This window comes from Lepidochelys olivacea (assembly GCF_965140295.1).
Source record: "Lepidochelys olivacea isolate rLepOli2 genome assembly, chromosome: 16".
Taxonomy (NCBI): domain Eukaryota; kingdom Metazoa; phylum Chordata; order Testudines; family Cheloniidae; genus Lepidochelys; species Lepidochelys olivacea.
The window spans coordinates 17,028,817-17,045,828 of NC_140426.1; the positions used below are offsets into that span (position 1 = coordinate 17,028,817).

Sequence of the window (17,012 nt, forward strand, 5' to 3'; positions counted from 1 at the left end):
GAAGGCACCAGAGCCCGAGGCAGCTTGCCAGCACTAAACTTGGCTCGACACCTGTCCCTTCCTTTGAACCCAACGCAGTGAAGGCCAGTCCCGCTCTCTGCCAGGATCCAATATGGCTTCCCCAGTCTTGTCACTGCTGAGGCTCGCCGGGCCCTCATCCAAGATGGCGGCGCCCCAAGCCAAGATGGCAGCTCCCACGCACGCGCTTGCCTGTAACTGACATGGCGGAGAGAACGTGTGGTTCAGACGGGCACTGAAGCCTAGGAAGGAAAGTGCCAGGAGTTAAGATGGCGGCAATAGAGGTGCGGCTGCCGGTGGCCCGCAAGCTGGTGGTCCAGAGCCTGGCGCAGGGGAGCGACAAGCACCTGGTGGCTCCGGGGGACACGATCACCACAGACACGGGCTACATGAGGTGAGGGGCCTCCCCCAGATTTCTTCCACCGGTAGGGCCCTTCCCCGCAGCTCAGAGACTGTGGGGCAGTGTCCCTTATCCCCCCAGATATGGGGCTGTGACTCAGCCGCCCCCCCCCGGCGCATGGGCTATGGGGCAGGGTCCCTTATCCCACCAAACAGGAGGTTATGGCGCTGCCACACAGCCCTGGGGCATGGGCTATGGGTCCTTATCCCCCCAGACATGTGGCTAGGGTGCAGCCCAGCGCCCCTCCCCAGGGCGTGGGTTATGGGGCAGGGTACTTTTGTCCTCCTGCATCCCAATGGCAGCCCTCCCTTTCCCCCCATCCTAGCAGCTAAGGCTATGGGGCAGGGTCCCTTATACTGCACGGAATGGGGCTATGCTGCAGCTTCCCTGTCCCCTTTCCGAGGGTTGTGGGACAGGGTCTCTTCCTCCACACCATCCCAGTGGCTACTGGGAATTAACAGAGTTCTCCTTCAATCCCATGTTTTCTGGGGGGCTGCTCATTCCTCCCTGCCCCTGCTTCTACCCCCAGAGTCGAGATGCAGAAAACGGCTTCTCCTCGGGGCTGGGTCCGCAAGCGAGAGTCATTGTGGTTACTCAGGGGACCCCTGAACACTTGCTTGCCCTGCTTTGGTTTCCCCTCCAGCTCACCTTGCTGGTGAGGGGTGGGGTGAGGTCTGATGTGGTGTGGTCTGGTCTTCTTTATCTGGCTGTTAACTTCTCAGTGCCCTCACGCTATTGCTTGGCTCATGCTTAGAACTGGCCCTAAGTCACTCTCCCTCTCCGCAGTGTTGGGGGGGGGGGTATCAGTCTCACTTAAAGCTGGACCACTAGTGCACATGAGGATGTAGGCTGAGCTATGTCACCACCTGCAGGTATCTTTATTTCACAGACTCTTCGCTGGGAACCGGGTAGAGAGACCGATCTCAGCCCTAGAGTGGTGGGGAAATAGCCCCCTTTCTCTTTCCTGTTTTAATTCTAGGGAGCTTGGGAACTCTTTCCCTAATAACTCTGTGACAGTTCTAAGCCAGGGGTGCGAAAAAGTTGGTTGGCCAACCCCAGGGTGGTCGGGATGGCAGATGTATGTGTGGATGTTTGATGTATTCTTTTTTGGCAGGGGCCATGGCACGTATATGGGAGATGAGAAACTTGTAGCATCTGTAGCAGGTGCTGTGGAGAGAGTGAACAAACTGATCTGTGTCAAAGCTCTGAAAACCAGGTGAGAACAGACTTTGAGGCAGAAGTCATTTTCTGAACCTATTTAGAAATCAGATGTTCCTTCTGTGTAATTCCTAGCACTGCATTTCCCACTTAACGACTTCAGAGAGGGTGGGCGTAAGCCAACAGATGGTCTCAGTGTGTGTCCAACAGTGGGAGATGTTGGGGTGAATGTAGAAATTGTCAGACTTTATCAGATCAATACTTCCGTCTACACCAGATTGGTGGATTTCGTAGCCATATTGTTCATGTATTGTTAGACCAGAAGGGACCATTAGATCATTTAGTCTGACCTGTGTAACACAGGCCAGAGAATTTCATCTACTTACTCCTGTACTGAGCCAGTTGTAAATCCCTGGTAATAAAGGTTAGTACTGGAAACACTGATGCTACAGTTTTTCACAGGCTCCAAAGATGACTCTTGCCAGCTTGGCCCTGCCTTTTTTTTTTTTTTATGCTGTGTTTTTAGTCAGTCTCCTGCTGATACATGTATCTGAGTCGAGCGATGTGTCTGAGCCAGTCTGGGAAGAGGTTTGCTTGAACACAATTTCCCTTTTTGTCTTGCTCCCAGGTATAATGGGGAAGTTGGTGACATTGTGGTTGGGAGAGTCACAGAGGTAAGGCGAAGGAGATCCTGGCCACTGTTTCCTGCCAATGACTCGTTTTCCCTGATAACACACTAAAACCAGAATTACACTTGTCCTACATTTAAAATGTAAGAGTGTTAGTACAGGTTAGTAGTGACAACATAGGACTGTAATTGGTGCGTCTGTGTCTGATCAGTGACATTTCTAGTGTGCCCAGCACCTTAGCATCCAGCCTTTTTAGCACCTGCCACTGGGCATTGAGGGAATTCAGCATCTTACTGTAGTGGACCTTTCCTTTTTTAAGATCCTGAATTCTATTCCAGGCTGAGCTGCTGTGTGACGTTAAGGAAGTCATTGCCCATCTGTAGAATGGAGATGATATCAGCCTCCTTCGTTAAAGGGACATGGTTAATGTAACATTTAGTTGGAGTCTTAAAAATTGATTTAAAAGTCGTTTTGTGTGCTACATCTGTGCCTGAGATCCCCTGTTAATGTTCTTAGTGGATGTTTGTATCGGGTGGGGTATGTTCACATACACAGAGAACAGCACAAATCTCGTCACTTACTCCTCGTTTTTGTCTGTATGAAGTTCCTTGGTTGGTGTTGATTGCTGGGGACTCTGGTTCTACTGGCCATTAAAAATCCTGCTCCACTGGTAAGCACATGATTGATGTTTCAGAATAACAGAGGAACTTCTCTCACCTTCCCCTCAGGTTCAGCAGAAACGATGGAAGGTGGAGACCAACGCCAGGCTGGATTCAGTCTTGCTTCTCTCGTCCATGAACCTACCAGGAGGGGAGCTGGTGAGTGAATGCCAAGTAGTGTGTTGCTGGATTCCTTTCTTGCTGCTCAACGGCAGCAGATGTGAGGAGCTAGGCGCTGAGATGAGCTGCGAGGCTGCGTATCTCTTTCCCCAGTTGCTGTTGCGAGTGCAGCATTGGTGCCCAGCTAATTCATCTATGCATGCAGGTCTGCAGGTTAATCTGGTGTATCCCTTTCCAGGACCTTCTGCATGAAGGCAGCTCATCCCATCAAGTGTCATTCCATCTACATAACTGATACACTCGGTGGATAGGACTACACTTGAAGCTGGAGATGTAATGCCCAGCTGGGGGGAGACATACCCACCTTCGCCCTGATCGAGCTAGCATGCTAAAAATCGTGTGTAGCTGCAGCAGCCTTGAGTGCGTGCCTGCCAGAGGCACTAGATATGTACTCGGGCCAGCTGCTCGTGCTGCATTTTTAGCGTGCTAGCTCAATCAGAGCTAACACAGGTATGTCTGCTCAAGCTCAGAATCCCATTCCCAGCTTGAAGTGTAGATGTGTATCTGTTCCTGTAGCTGTTGCACCTTTTACACTTCTGGGTATCATGGTACTTTGAGATAGAGGAGACGTATTGGTCCCAGCCAGTCAGCTACCCTCATCCTGGCCAGGCTGGATTGTTCCTACAGCATATTCTCCAGTGCCTTACCCGATCAAACTGCGTCCAGCAGCAGAGTATCCCTTGGAAGGCTTTATGATCTATAGAAGGAGGCAGGTGCTCTATCTGCTGATCTAAGGAGGCCATGCCCCATAGCTTGTGGTGGACGGAATTAAAATGGATGGGGATCAGTTACTTTTTCACATGACTTTTCCTCCCTTTGTACATTTCAGAGGAGGAGATCAGCGGAGGATGAGCTTGCAATGAGGGACTATCTACAGGAAGGGGATCTTATCAGTGTATCCTTCCTTCGTTTGCATTTAGGCAGGAAGCGTCTGTGGGTGTTTGGTGCATAGCCGAATGCCGGAAGATTAACTCTCTCTGTTAATCAGAACATGAGCCTTTCTTCTTCATATGTGTGACCTAATCCAAGAGTTCTCTCCTCCACCGCTGACTGAAATAGGTGGGACAGGAAGGGTGTTATACTCCCCTTTGTTTCCACCTGACATTTTTCCGCCTCCCCAGTTCTGTCTGGCCTTAGGTCCCATTTTTGCCTAAACAGTAGGTGTATCATGGTCAGGAGCACTGGACAGCCTCTCCATGAGGCTCTAATCCTGTTCTGGGATGCTTGCTTGAAGGAAGCATCTGTCCTAGGATGGCTGCTGGAGGTAAACAACATGTGCACACCATCCCTGAAGGCAGAGATCATCTGCTGACCATCGTAGGAGACACTCAGTCTTAGACTCTATAACAGTGGGTCTCAAACTTTTTTACTGGCGACCCCTTTCACACAGCAAGCCTTTGAGTGCGACCCCCCTAATAAATTAAACACACTTTTTTATATATTTAACACCATTATAAATGCTGGAGGCAAGCGGGGTTTGGGGTGGAGGTTGACAGTTCGCGACCTCCCATGTAATAACCTCGCAACCCCCTGAGGGGTCCCAACCCCCAGTTTGAGAACATCTGCTCTATAATCTGTTTTATCTGGTGATCTCCTAGGCTTATCAGGCTGGTCTTACTGCCGGTCTGAATGCTGTTCCCCAAATCCTTCACCTCCAGTTTGCTGCTTCTGCACATTTGCCCTCCCTCCCCACTTCCCAAGGACTAATTGTTGGTGGGCTAGCTGGGGGATGGACCTGGGCTTGTGGGCCTGTGTTGTCTTGGATGCTAAGATATGCCACTTTGTCACTCCATAGCGTGTATTGCATGGCCCTTTGTGAGGCTACCAGGCTGAGAATAAAGATTGAGCTTTGAGCCCCTAGGCTGCCCTGAAATGACCAGGAAAGTACCATCAGACAGCAGTGCTGGGGATTGGTGGAGAACTATGGGATAAAGGGAAACTCCACCTGAATATTTCGTTTGTGGGTTGCCCAGCAGGAGCGATGGGAGGTGGGGGAATGAAGGCTAGTGGGGCTGGTTGGAGGCAGACTTCTCTTTTCCTTAAGCAGCACTGCCAGGCAGAAGTCCAGGCAGTATTTTCTGATGGGGCTGTATCACTGCACACACGGAGTCTGAAATACGGGAAGGTGAGGTACCGAGCAGATTGCTACTTTTCCTTGTCACTGGAATTTGTTTGGCTGTGCACCAGCGTAAATGAGAGCAGAGTTGGCTCCCGAGTGCGGGGTCCTTCAGCATGAAGGGTTCTAGATAAGAACAAGATTTTGTTACTAACCTGTATCTGCAGGCTGGGAAGATGAAGGGACTGGAGCCCAAAGTGAAATAAAATGCAGAGTTCCCCTGTGTGAAATGTATCTTGTCCATTTGCCCTTTAGCCCTCCCTATCAGCAGTTACAGATAGTGAACCCCTTCTGGGTATCAGAACCCTGGGGAGAAATTGCTCTTGGCTGAAACTTCCTGATAGCTCTTCCTGCCCGGAACTGCCTGGGCCTTTTCCTTCTCTCTGTTGCCCCAGGACTCGGGGGCTTTATGTGCTTGGCATTTGTCTCTGGTCTTGTGTGTTGAAATAAGTCAATGGGCTGTTTGTAATTAGGCTGCAGTTCACAGTTATCAGACCCGGGATATTAGCACTTCAAAGCTGAAAGCGGAGCAGGATTACTGTACAAAGGGTGAGGGACGGTGACTGGATCAAATGTGCCGCTAAATGGAGCCTCTCTCGCTCTTTGCCTTTCGGGAGGGCTGGATGGGATGTTGGTATGATCACGATATTAGTACATCTCTCACTGAAAGCTTCCGTAGACTCTTTGTCTTCAAAGGGCTGCCTGGGCATTAGTTAATCCTCCCAGCACGCTGGAGGCAGGCAGGGTTGATATCCCCATTTCCCAGACGGGGACAGCAAAGCCCCGAGTTGAAGCTGACTGGCTCCCAGACCACCAATGGAGTTGGTGTCAGTGGTCGGGCCACACCCCTCTCTTGTTAAGTGTCATGCTCTCCTCTTCAGCTTGGCCAGGGTGTGCTCGTTCAGGTTTCTCCCTCCCTTGTGAAACGCCAGAAGACTCACTTCCATGATCTGCCCTGCGGCGCCTCTGTGATCCTTGGCAACAACGGCTTCATCTGGATCTATCCAACGCCCGAGCAGAAGAATGAAGAGGCAGGGGGCTTTGTCACCGATTTGGAGGTGAGGAAACAGTGCTTCAGCGGTGGTTGGGTTGGTTAGTTGCTCGTCAAAAGGCCTCATTATCAAGCTGTATTTCAATAGCCTGGCGCCAAGAAACAGGATCCTGGTATCTATGGTAAAGGGAACCCGTGTCCAGGGAAAGTGCTAACCTAAGGGCTTACACACATTTCATAGCATGGCCCACGCCTGAATAAAGAGATTGTCACTGCGGCATCTCCCCTTTCGTTCACAATCTCGGAATGTCCTGGAGGACACGACAGCAGTTGCTTATGTGGAACACATGAAGGAAATATTTATATCTGTAGCAGTTTGCTAGTGTGAATTAGCAGTTGGAAACAAGGAAGGGAGCCACCGCCATGGGAACAGGCAGGTCTCTGGGAACCACCACAGCTGGCTCAGTCAGCACCCCCATGATTTGTTCACATATCTAACGCACAGTGAACTGCTAGCCGAATTCCTAGCCCTTTAATATTGGCAGTAAACCGCATGCATCCTAGCTGAAACAATGGACTGTTCCATTAGCACTGCCTGTGTGGAGTGAGTTGGCTTGTGTGGGGAGAGGGTTTTCCTTGCACAGACAGCTGCGTAGCTTCATGGTGATAGTCTGTGCTGCCATGTGGGGCGCCCAGGTTTAATGCTTGGTCCTGATCTCTCTCGTCCCTCTGGTGTGTGCTGCAGGCCTGGTGCACTCAGCCAAATTAAGGAACAGCATCAATGGGCTACAAAAAGCTGCAGTTCAGCTTTTGGATGGCAGAACATTGCCCGAGACATGGAATTTTAGGTGGGGAAGTGGAAGGAGGTACACATGGGGAATTGGGGGAACCTTCAGACAAAGAGTTTTCTGTCTGAACATCCAGGCTTCCTTTATAGTGGAGCCATATCGTGGGCAGTGAGTAGCTGTTGACCAGAACTGATAGACCACATTCCTTAACTGGCAGTGTGGAAAGAGCCCAAGATTCCTGGCTCCCAGTCCTTGCTTTAATCACTAGTTCCCCTGCCTCCTTAGACGTTTGAATTCACTTTCAGGGACAGAAGCTGTATTACGTAGACGATACAAGTTACTGGATGTGGTTTTCGGTTTGGAGTGACGCTTGTGTTGTCCTAGACCTCCAGTACTTCCTTGCAAATTCATCCCTTTCTCACATTCCATGTTTTTCCCCTTTTGTCCGTGCTTCCCTCTCAGCCAGTCTCCTTACATGACCGGGAGGTAATCTCACGACTCCGGAACTGCATCCTGGCTCTGGTTGCTCAGAAACTGATGCTCTACGACACCAGCATTGTGTACTGCTACGAGGCCTCCCACCCCCATCAGGTACTGAGTCCAGTTGCTGCTTTCTTCCCTCCCTGCTGCACAGGCCACACCACTTTACCCCAAAGCCAGTAGGATAGGGCATGCCTTCGCTGCCTGGGATCCACCCAGAAGGTCCTCTGTCATCGTAAGCGGCAATATGATGTCCTCTGTCACAGCGTGAAGCAGATGGCTGTGGAAAGGTTGGTATGGGGATGGGTTGAAAATCCTACATCTGGTAATGTTCAGCTTGGGCTCTATAGAAACAAATATCTCCATCGCTAGCAACGACAAGGTTTCTTCCCTGCATGAAAGAACAGCCCCTTCCTGTCTGATCCCCATCAAACCTATTGGGTTTGGAATTGCACCAGGATAGGGTGAGGTGAGGAGGAGGTGTCTCACCTAGAATGGACTGGAAGGTCAGAGTTTTGTCTTCTCTCTCCCATATGCACATCCCCTTCCGATGCTGGAAGGTTCCTGGTGCCCAACTTTCTGTAGCTGGATATGGTGCAGTCAACGCCCCTCTGCCCCACGATTTGTTAATTATTTTAATGCCATATGCTATCACAGAGATCCCATCAACAAGCCTTTGTTGTTCTCCTATCCTCGCCAAACAGACAGACTTAAAATGTCTCCTGCTTTCATGTCCGGTGTCAGCCTCCCAGGCACGGTGGGACATGTAGTCAAGCTCCACCTCCAATATAATGCTCCCTCTTAAGTACCGAAGCACATGATTTAAGAAGGGCTGTGGTGTCTGTACCCTCAACTCAGTAGGTATAGAATCGTAGGGCTGGAAGGGACCTTGAGAGGTCTTCTAGTCCAGTCCCCTGCACTTGTGGCAGGACTAAATATTATCTAGACCATCCCTGACAGACCAGGCAAGACTCATTAGTTCCCCTCTCGTGCCCTTGGGTTAGTTTGCTGTCAGGACTTGGGGCATCTGTTGTGATTGTTGCCAGTAGAGTCTGCTTGGCCCACAGCCCCCGTGTTTCCATATGCTGCATTAACACCTGCCTGCAGTTCATTGCCCTGTGCACCTGGCATGGCCTCGTCCACTTCATGTGCCGGGGTCACAACTGCAAACGTTGCACTTCTCCTTTTTACTGCAGATCAAGGACGTTCTCAAACCAGAGGTGATGCAGGAGATTGTGCTGGAGACCCGGCAGAGGCTGTTGGAACTGGAGGGATGAGGGAAGGAGATATGGCAGCTTGGAATCCCGCCAAAGCAGCATTGACTCCCCAACTTCCTGCATTGCCCCAATCCCTTAAATGTCTTTCCAGAGCTCAGAAAATACAGGATTCCTTCTGGTTTGTAGGGCAATGTAAACCCCTACAGACTGGACATATGGTCTTTGTGAAGAGCGGCTGCCACTGGGATGTAGCTTGCTAGACTGGTTGCCATGGTGGGCAATGTGCTTTTAAAGTGCCCCTAACGTGGGCCACATTGTTAGGACAGAGGAAACAATGTATTTTGTTTTGCCTTATGGTGTGCGTCTGTCCCCCGCCCCGGCCGTTCCCCAAGGATCACGTAGCCGGTCCCAGCAGTGGTTGATCATGACAGTGATAGGAGTTCTACCAATATGTCCTTTATTCAAGAGACACATTTTTCCCCTCAAGACCCACATTACAGCTACCCATCTCCAAAGGACGGGACTCATCGCCGAGCCTGTGAATGGTTCTGTCAGCGTGCTGTGCGGCTCTCTCTGCCCCCTTCCAAACACACACTGGATTTGGATGGTCAGTTCTTGCATTTTCTGCCCTTAGAATATAGCGTACAGAATGGTACAAAGACCTGCTGGTGCCAGGTGGCCATCTCACTGCGTATTGAGTGCCCAGAGGTAGTAGTCAGGCAAGGTGCCTTGATCCTCCAGAGCAAAAGGCTTCTTCCCATCCCATGCATGGAAGTGATGATCCCAAGTGTTTTATTTTGTAGGTCTGATACTGTGAGCTCTGGTAGTGAAGGATTTAGCTGTTGTTTCCTACTAGATTTTTCTTTAAAAAAATCTTCAATAAAGAATATTTTTTGAGAGAGAATCTGTGAGTCGTTTGTTTGGATGAGCTTGTGTCCCACCGTGATGAACTGGGTCTCACTATGGAACCATTCTTAGGTCAAGTCCTTCCTGTACAAGGACGTCAGTGGCTGCACTATACCCTGCTGGGTCCCATCTCTTCATCCTGCCTGTGCAGAAGTGGCTGAAGCATCCCTTGCTAAGCTATTGCTAGCTGTCTGTCCCTCTCCTCCGCACCCACTCTCCATCAAGACGTTGCCAGCCTCCCTGCATGGGACATCTTGCCCTGCATGGTGCTCCTGTGTGGTGTTCGTGTGCTCAGTGTAGGGTGACCAGATGTCCCGATTTTATAGGGACAGTCCTGATATTTGGGGCTTTGTGATATATAGGTGCCTATTATCCCCTACCCCCGTCCTGATTTTTCATACTTGCTGTCCGGTCGCCCCAGTTCAGAGTGGCCTTGCTTCCAGTGGTTCCTATACAATAGTTGCTTTCCTGAAAGATCCCTGGGGAATTAGGTCAGGACCATCAGGGCCGTCCTAAGGAGGACTCCTCACCCCTTAAAATATGGGTCCTCCCTGGGATCCTCAGGAGAGTGTGAGGTTAGTGGGTAGAGCAGGGTATGTTGAGTCACAACTCGCATTTCTGGTTCCTGCTCGACCACTGTCTGCCATTCCTCTGTGCCTCAGGTTTCTCTGTCTGTAAAGTGGGGATGATGCCTGTTTTATAAGGGAGGTCAGAGACTGAATTAATTGGCTTGTAAAGTGCTTGGAGATTCTGGCTGCGATGGGCCCATTGATCGAACCAAGAAACTTGTCCTGTTTGTGGTTTAATCTAATACTGATATTGAAAATCCTCAGCTCAGCCCTTTGCTGCAGGAGCCTTTGCTCCAAGACTTTCCATGGGAAGCAGATATATGCCTCAATTTGCCTTCCATCTCCTTCGTGTTGCCCCCTGCAGTTGCCTTTGACTAAGCACTAGGTGGCAGTTTCCACTCAAGTTTTCAGAATTTCAGCCTGGCACTAAGCTTTATATATTGCATCTTCCAGCTGTTAAATGAGTATTTTGCATGTTCCATGTAATGCATTCCACGCAGCAAGGCCCAGGAACCTTTAGTGACCAGAGCTGTGATCTGCATCTGAGGTTTGAGAACATTTCCTACTAAACACTGTGACAAACACATCATCAAGTTGGGAGGAAAAGTCTGGATAGATTACCTCCTTAAGAGCTGGTTTCAGAGTAGCAGCCGTGTTAGTCTGTATTTGCAAAAAGAAAAGGAGTACTTGTGGTACCTTCGAGACTAACCAATTTATTTTATGCTCAAATAAATTTCTTTGTCTCTAAGGTGCCACAAGTACTCCTTTTCTCCTTAAAAGCTGGAGCCTGTGAATGATGCAGGCACCTCTGCCATTCAAGTATTCATGGAGGAAAACAACCCAAGAAGACTTAACCACAGGGGTGTCCTTTCACCGTTACCCTGTACGTGTTAGAATTGGTTAGCAGCATTTATTTTCCTTGTATGATAGCAGATTATGTTCTTTTACCCAAGTCACTGAGTCAAGATTTTGTTTGTTGCTGGAAAGGGGGAGTTTGGGGATTTTTGCCCAGCTTTAGTATGTAGCTTTTAAATGCTATTGGGTGTGGAGCAATATAAGTAGCAAGACAGTATTCAGCAATGGTTCCTGCTTTCCAAGGGGATTGACTCGGGCAAAAGGCGGCCAGGTGAATTACCCACATTCTACCCTGTATCCTTAACTACTCTCTCTGCCTTTAAACCACGTTCAGCACCTTAACCTGGTTTAAAAGTGGGCTGAGGGATGAAATTACTGCTCTTCGCTGCCTCCCAGGAGGGTTTTGTCAGCTGTCATCCAGAAATGGCTTGATTGGAAATTGCTATGTGAATTTAAAATATTGCTGTATTTCTGGACCTCTGGCAGCCTCTGGCACACTATAACCCTGTAATAGTTCTTGGAGGAAGGGGGAGTGCAGATGGGCTTAAATCTTTCTTGAAAGTAGTTTAGCTAATATGGTTGAAAGATGTGAGAGAAACCAATTTCCAAATGAGATTAGTGCCAGTGGAGACTGAGTTGCTTGGCTTGGATTTAGACCCAGGGCTATCTTTCCTCCCAGCGCTCTACTGTAACCATGGGACCTCCTCTTGTCACCAGCAGGTTCAGGTTCAGGAATGGAGGAAGAAAGGAGCCTGTGGTGCCTCTTCTTGAGTGGATCTCTAATCAAAATGGCCCATGGTCAGGCTCAACTTTCAGAGGAAGAACAAGGAAGGGCATCTATCTATCTAACAGAAAATGTGCAGTGTCTTTGCCTGTAGGGGGCTTCTCTGATAAGACCGCCTTCCATGCCCCAGTTTGTCTTTCACCAGCCCCATCTCCTCTCACATGTCTACGTAGGTCACACGGGTTGATACACATGGATCTGCAGCCAGAGATGCGTGAGAAGTTAGTTAAAAATCCAGCCCATCTGTTTCAGATCTGAGCTTTTTGTTTCCTTTTGGTTTTAGCAGAGGAAGTTTCCAGCTCTTAGTTAGATTCCTTGGACGTGTCAAACAGGTGAAGGTGTGTGAACATATCAATTACTGTGAAGCCAAGTAACTAACACTTACTGGTCCTGCTGGGCGGGGGCCTCTGAACAGAAGCATCAGCACAGGTAAGGGGCTATTTCCTTTCATGTGTTCTAAGAAATGGAATCTGATATTTTTTCTAAATGGCCACTAGAGGTCTCCAGTGGTCTATGCAATTCCTGCTAGTGCAGCAAACCCACAACTAAACCCTGAAGGCAAGTTGCAAAGGGCATTTCTGGGGTTCACATAGTCTCTTTATTCAATTCCTGAACTGACATGTTCCCTTATCTGAGTAGGCTGCTTTTGATTCCTGCCCTTCCCCATAACTTGCACTGAGAGGGAGATGAGCCTAGGCTGGGATTTTCAAAGGAGTCTTAGGCTGTTAGGTGCCAAACTCCCATTAAAATTGGGTACCTAACTTCCTTAGGCACAATTGAAAATCCAAGCTTTTGTGAGAAGAGGATCCATCACTGTCTTCACAGGGAAGTTGTCCCAGAATAAAGTAGAGGGTGAATTTAAAGCATGATAGCTATTCTGGAATAATTCCCTGTATGGATGCTCTTTTCCTTGAAATACAAGAGTCCTTTTCCTGGTTTAGCTTAATCCACTTTGAAAATGGATTATGCTAAATGAGAAGAAGGCAGTCTTTTTCCAGCATAACAGCGTTCACATGGGGAGTTCTTCTGGAATAGTTTATTCTGCAATAGTTATTCTGGTCAATTTCCCCATGTAGACAAGTCCTTTGAGAGAGTAGTGAGCCAGGGTGTACAATGGGTCAGGTGAGAGATCCAGCTTGGGGAGCAGTCTGAGCGAGCATTAGCAGGAGGAGTGGAGTTGCTAGGAGGAGCAGACAGGAACAGCATTGAGTGAGTAGACATAAAGAACAGTGGGCACCAATGAAAATAAATGATCATTACTGCTTATGTAATTAGGTTAATTGTGGGCATGCCCTCTCAGTGGGCCTGATCCTGTGCAGTGCCAAGTACTCTCTGAGAACAACAACTGCTGGGTGCACCTGGCAGGATCAGGCCACAAGACTTGGAAATGCTGCCAATATCTCCGTGGGCACATCCCCCAATGTGGTAAAGGACTCTCTTCCAGGGCCCCCACCCTGGGAAGTACAGTGCCAGAGAGGCCGGCTCAGAGCAGGTCTGGGAGGAGGTGTCTGGCAAGCAGGAGCCCACCAGCGTGCTGGGCGCTGTGTGAGCACGTAGCAAAAGCCCGCCCTTGCCCCACACATTTTACAATCTAATCCCCCCAGCCGGCCGAACGGGGGACGGAAGGAAGTGGTATTATCCCTATTCTACAGGTGGGGAAACAGAGGCAGGGGATAGTGTAACTGACTTGACTTGCTCCAGGTCACATAGGAGTGGTAAGGGCTATGTGGGGGGGGTGACTCCCACTAGAGACTCCCCCCCCCAAGCTGCGGTGGGACTGTCAGACAATTGGGTACAGTTCCCCCCTATCTCCTCTGACCCCTCCCCCCACTTCTCCTCCCCTTCCCCACTTTTCTCCCCCGTCCTTCGCCCCGCCCCCTGCCCCGCCCCCGCCCGCTGCGTGCCCCGCCCCTCGCAGCCTCGCTCGGGCGCCAGCAGGCTCCTGTCATGGCCGCCGTGTGCCGCGGGCTCCTCTCGCCCTGAGCGAGCCGGCAGCGGACCCCCCCGCCCGGTGCCGGTGCGAGCCCCGCGGCGGCGAGGCGGCCGGAGGCAGAGGCGGCGGCTGGCCGGAGGCAGGGCGGGGATGTGACTGGCCGGGGCGGGGGGGAGCCGGGAACTCGCAGCCGCCCCCGGGGGGCCCCAGCCCCGGCCCCTTAGCCCGTCACTGCCCCCGCTCCTCTCAGACGGCAGCCCTGCCCCGTCCCTCTGGGGTCCCCTCCCCCCAGGCTGGGGCTTAATCCCTTCCCTGCCCTCCGCCCCAAGGGGCTTCCTCCCTCCTCAGACTAGGCCTTGCCCCCCCCCCCTTTTGGGGCGTTTGATCTCCCCTCTCCTCCCCACCAGCGCTGAGCTTCATCCTCTTTGTTTCCTCTCCCCACCCGAGACTGGGGTTTGACACCCTTCCCCCTTGTCATACTGCAGTCGTGTCTCCCCCCCCCCCCCCGCCGCCATTATTCTGGCCCCTGGGAGCATTCAGGGCATGTGGGGATTAGGGTTCTTGGCCTCTCTAACTCCCTTGTCAAACTTTGGGATGATCAGAAGCCATAGCCTTGCTATAACTCACCAAGCTGGCCTTTCAAAGTGTTACGCTTTCCAATTGGGATGAAGCCAGCCCCGTCACCCCAGCTTGACCTTTTATGGCTGCTGTGCAGAAACCTTCCTCCTGGAGAGCATCACTGGACTAACGCCTCTTTCCTGCCACCAGCATCGAATGACCTGAGTAGAGTGGCATCTATATCCTTCATGAGCAATAAGGAACAAGTCAGGTTTGGCTTCTCTGCCTTATAAGCAGCAAGCTGGTGCAGATGGGTAATTCGTTACCCGTCATATCTTGATGATTGTTATTGCTTCTGCTCCAAAATGATCCTGAAGTGCCCAATCACTTGCTTCACTTTACCCAGAGCATCAGAGAGGTAGCAATGGTAAGAGTGGCAGAAAACCTGTTATCAGAGAAGGCAAATCTGTTGGGCTTGGATGACTGCAAGTTCCACCACTGAAACATCCCCCTCACTCCAAAGTCATTATGGATCCCCAAAGACTTTGAACTGTCTGCACCTTGTTTATTTGGAAATCTAAAATGACTCTAACACACTTGACTCTCTCTGACTTTACTAATACTTGAAGCCAAATCGCTGGCTTTTTGGCCTTTATTAACTAAGTGCTATGCAAAAGAAAAGGAGAAAAAAAGAAACCCTGACATTGATTGCAATGGGAATAACTATTTCCTGCCTGGGTGACCCTATATGTGGTTTTCTTATTGGTAAGATGAACTAGTTCCCACTTACTCAGTGGAAGACTCATTACAGACAAGAACTTGAAACTTTGGTAACACTTGTAGCTACTAAGTAAGTGGAACATCTTATAACTCTCAGCTTTGCATAAAGCCACCTGAAGAGTCTTGTTGCAGTTTTTAAAGAGTGGAAAGAATCTGTGCACCTGACTGAACTCTCTGCTTAAAGTGATCAGTTTGCTGATGCAGTAAACGCAACAAACGCACACATCTAAAATATTATTTTACTTCCAAATTCTCTGCCAACCTGGAAGATCAGGGATCTCCGTCTCCACACCCTTCTTGTCCTGGGAAAGATTGCCTATTGTTACTTTATGGGGCAGCAGCCTGGAAAAGTTCTTGGGGACCAGAGGAGGCCAAGTCTGCCTGCCCTGCACTTTATCAAAGGAGCAGGGAAGAAAGAATCATCTAGGCATGGAGGCCCACATTGCAATGTCTTCGTGGAACATGGTAGGTGTTTTGATTGCTGCCCTGTTTGATTTGTAGTTAGCCTGCAAATTAGTGTTTTCTTAAATTGTATGAAATGTTTTGAAAATGTTTTGAAAGAACATTTTGAAACGTTTTCAGAAAGAAGGGTATTAGCCTTTGTGTCTTCCCTCTTCTGCTCCCTAAGGTTTCTGGTGACCCCTCTATGTGATCAGCTGGTAAGATCATATTTTTTTCATGGTTAGATTGCTGTTTCCCAGTTTTGTGAAACCCCAGTGGGCATTCTTATATAGCTAACTTCGGGGAAAGCAACTTCTTCATAATGTTATCCAGGGCAGACATTTTAGAAACATTTTTTTGTTTGTTTTTTGAATCCTTTGAATTCTGTATGTAAAAGATTTGGACCAATTGACTCAAGTGAGGATGCTGTGCTTCATGTCATGACTAACCTTTTTTGCGTCTACGTAAAGGGCAACTGAAATATATCACTTTTGTTGAAACACTTATATTTACTATAGTAGTAATACCCAAGACAAAGAGAACTGCTTTGTTTTGTTTTTTACTTTATGTATTTGACATCTTTTGTGGACGCTCATTTTCACTGTGCTCCTAGGTAGCCAGTGAGGCCTCAGTCCTGTATTATGATGCTCATGGAAGCAGAGGTGTTCGCCTGTGTGAAGCACCTTGCAGGACTGGGAGCTTAGTGTCACCTTATGTTTGTGTGGGCCTTGCACCCAGTAACGGGACAGAGAAATGTGATTTTTAAAGCTTCCCCCCCATTCCCCCCAAAAAAGGGCAGTGGGATTCAGGGGCAGGTTAAATGTATTTTTAACTGATTAGATTTCAAGCTATGGTTCCCCTTTAAAAGACAGACAGACAGAAAAATATGTTTTTTTTACTAAATCTCTATCCCGCATTTACTTTGAGTTCAGAAGTTCTTCTGAGACAACATGCTACTAACTGCTTTCTTAGGCTAGAAAATATGATTCTGACAATGGTCATTTAGCATTTTTATTCCACTTAGAATAACTTTATTCATGCAGGAAACGGACCAGCATTTGTCATCTTTGGCCATCAGATAACTTTGAAAGCTTTGCTTTCTCTGGGAACACAATTAAACAGCAGGTGAAAAAGTTTATTAAAATAAATGTGCCCGACACTTATTTTGTAAGGGGACTTAATTTGTGAAACTATTCTTCATCCTGAATTTCCCAGTGTTCAGGAAATTCAATATCATTCTTAACATTATTTGCAGACAGATGCTGCAGAAGTCTTGAGTGTGTTTAAAATATTAAAATAATCAATGATTAAAAATGATTTGTATTTCTCCCCTCTTCCCACACAATGTGTCCGTACAGTGATTGTTTGAAAAGTGAAGCTAATTCTTGGGAAGCTGGATGATAGGCCTATGACAGCTGTGGTATCAGTGGCATGTTCGCACTGCAAAAACACTCCAAACCAAGTATTTTATTATTTTTTAATCAAATACACATGTCTGCCCCATCTCTGTTGCCTCTGCTTCTCTAGACCAGTGGTTCTCAAAGCCGGTC

At 49.0% G+C, this 17,012-nt stretch overlaps 2 protein-coding genes across 3 annotated transcripts in view; both read left to right on the forward strand.

Annotated features, from left to right (window-relative positions):
* Positions 1 to 191: 191 nt before the first annotated feature.
* Positions 192 to 9,540, forward strand: EXOSC2 (exosome component 2). The gene is made up of 9 exons (XM_084649820.1): positions 192 to 412; positions 1,533 to 1,634; positions 2,205 to 2,250; positions 2,934 to 3,023; positions 3,874 to 3,939; positions 5,101 to 5,169; positions 6,042 to 6,218; positions 7,402 to 7,530; positions 8,616 to 9,540. The coding sequence occupies exons 1-9, from the start codon at positions 288 to 290 to the stop codon at positions 8,694 to 8,696; spliced, it is 885 nt and encodes a 294-aa protein (XP_084505946.1). The 5' UTR covers positions 192 to 287; the 3' UTR covers positions 8,697 to 9,540.
* Positions 9,541 to 13,693: 4,153 nt separating this feature from the next.
* ABL1 (ABL proto-oncogene 1, non-receptor tyrosine kinase) overlaps positions 13,694 to 17,012 on the forward strand; it is a 118,824-nt gene continuing 115,505 nt past the window's right edge. The window contains exon 1 of one of the 2 annotated variants that reach the window (XM_084650536.1): positions 13,694 to 15,486. In XM_084650536.1, the coding sequence (XP_084506662.1) occupies positions 15,351 to 15,486 (136 nt within the window). In that variant the 5' untranslated portion in view covers positions 13,694 to 15,350. The remainder of the gene's footprint in view (positions 15,487 to 17,012) is intronic. The other variant, XM_084650539.1, reaches the window with a different exon arrangement.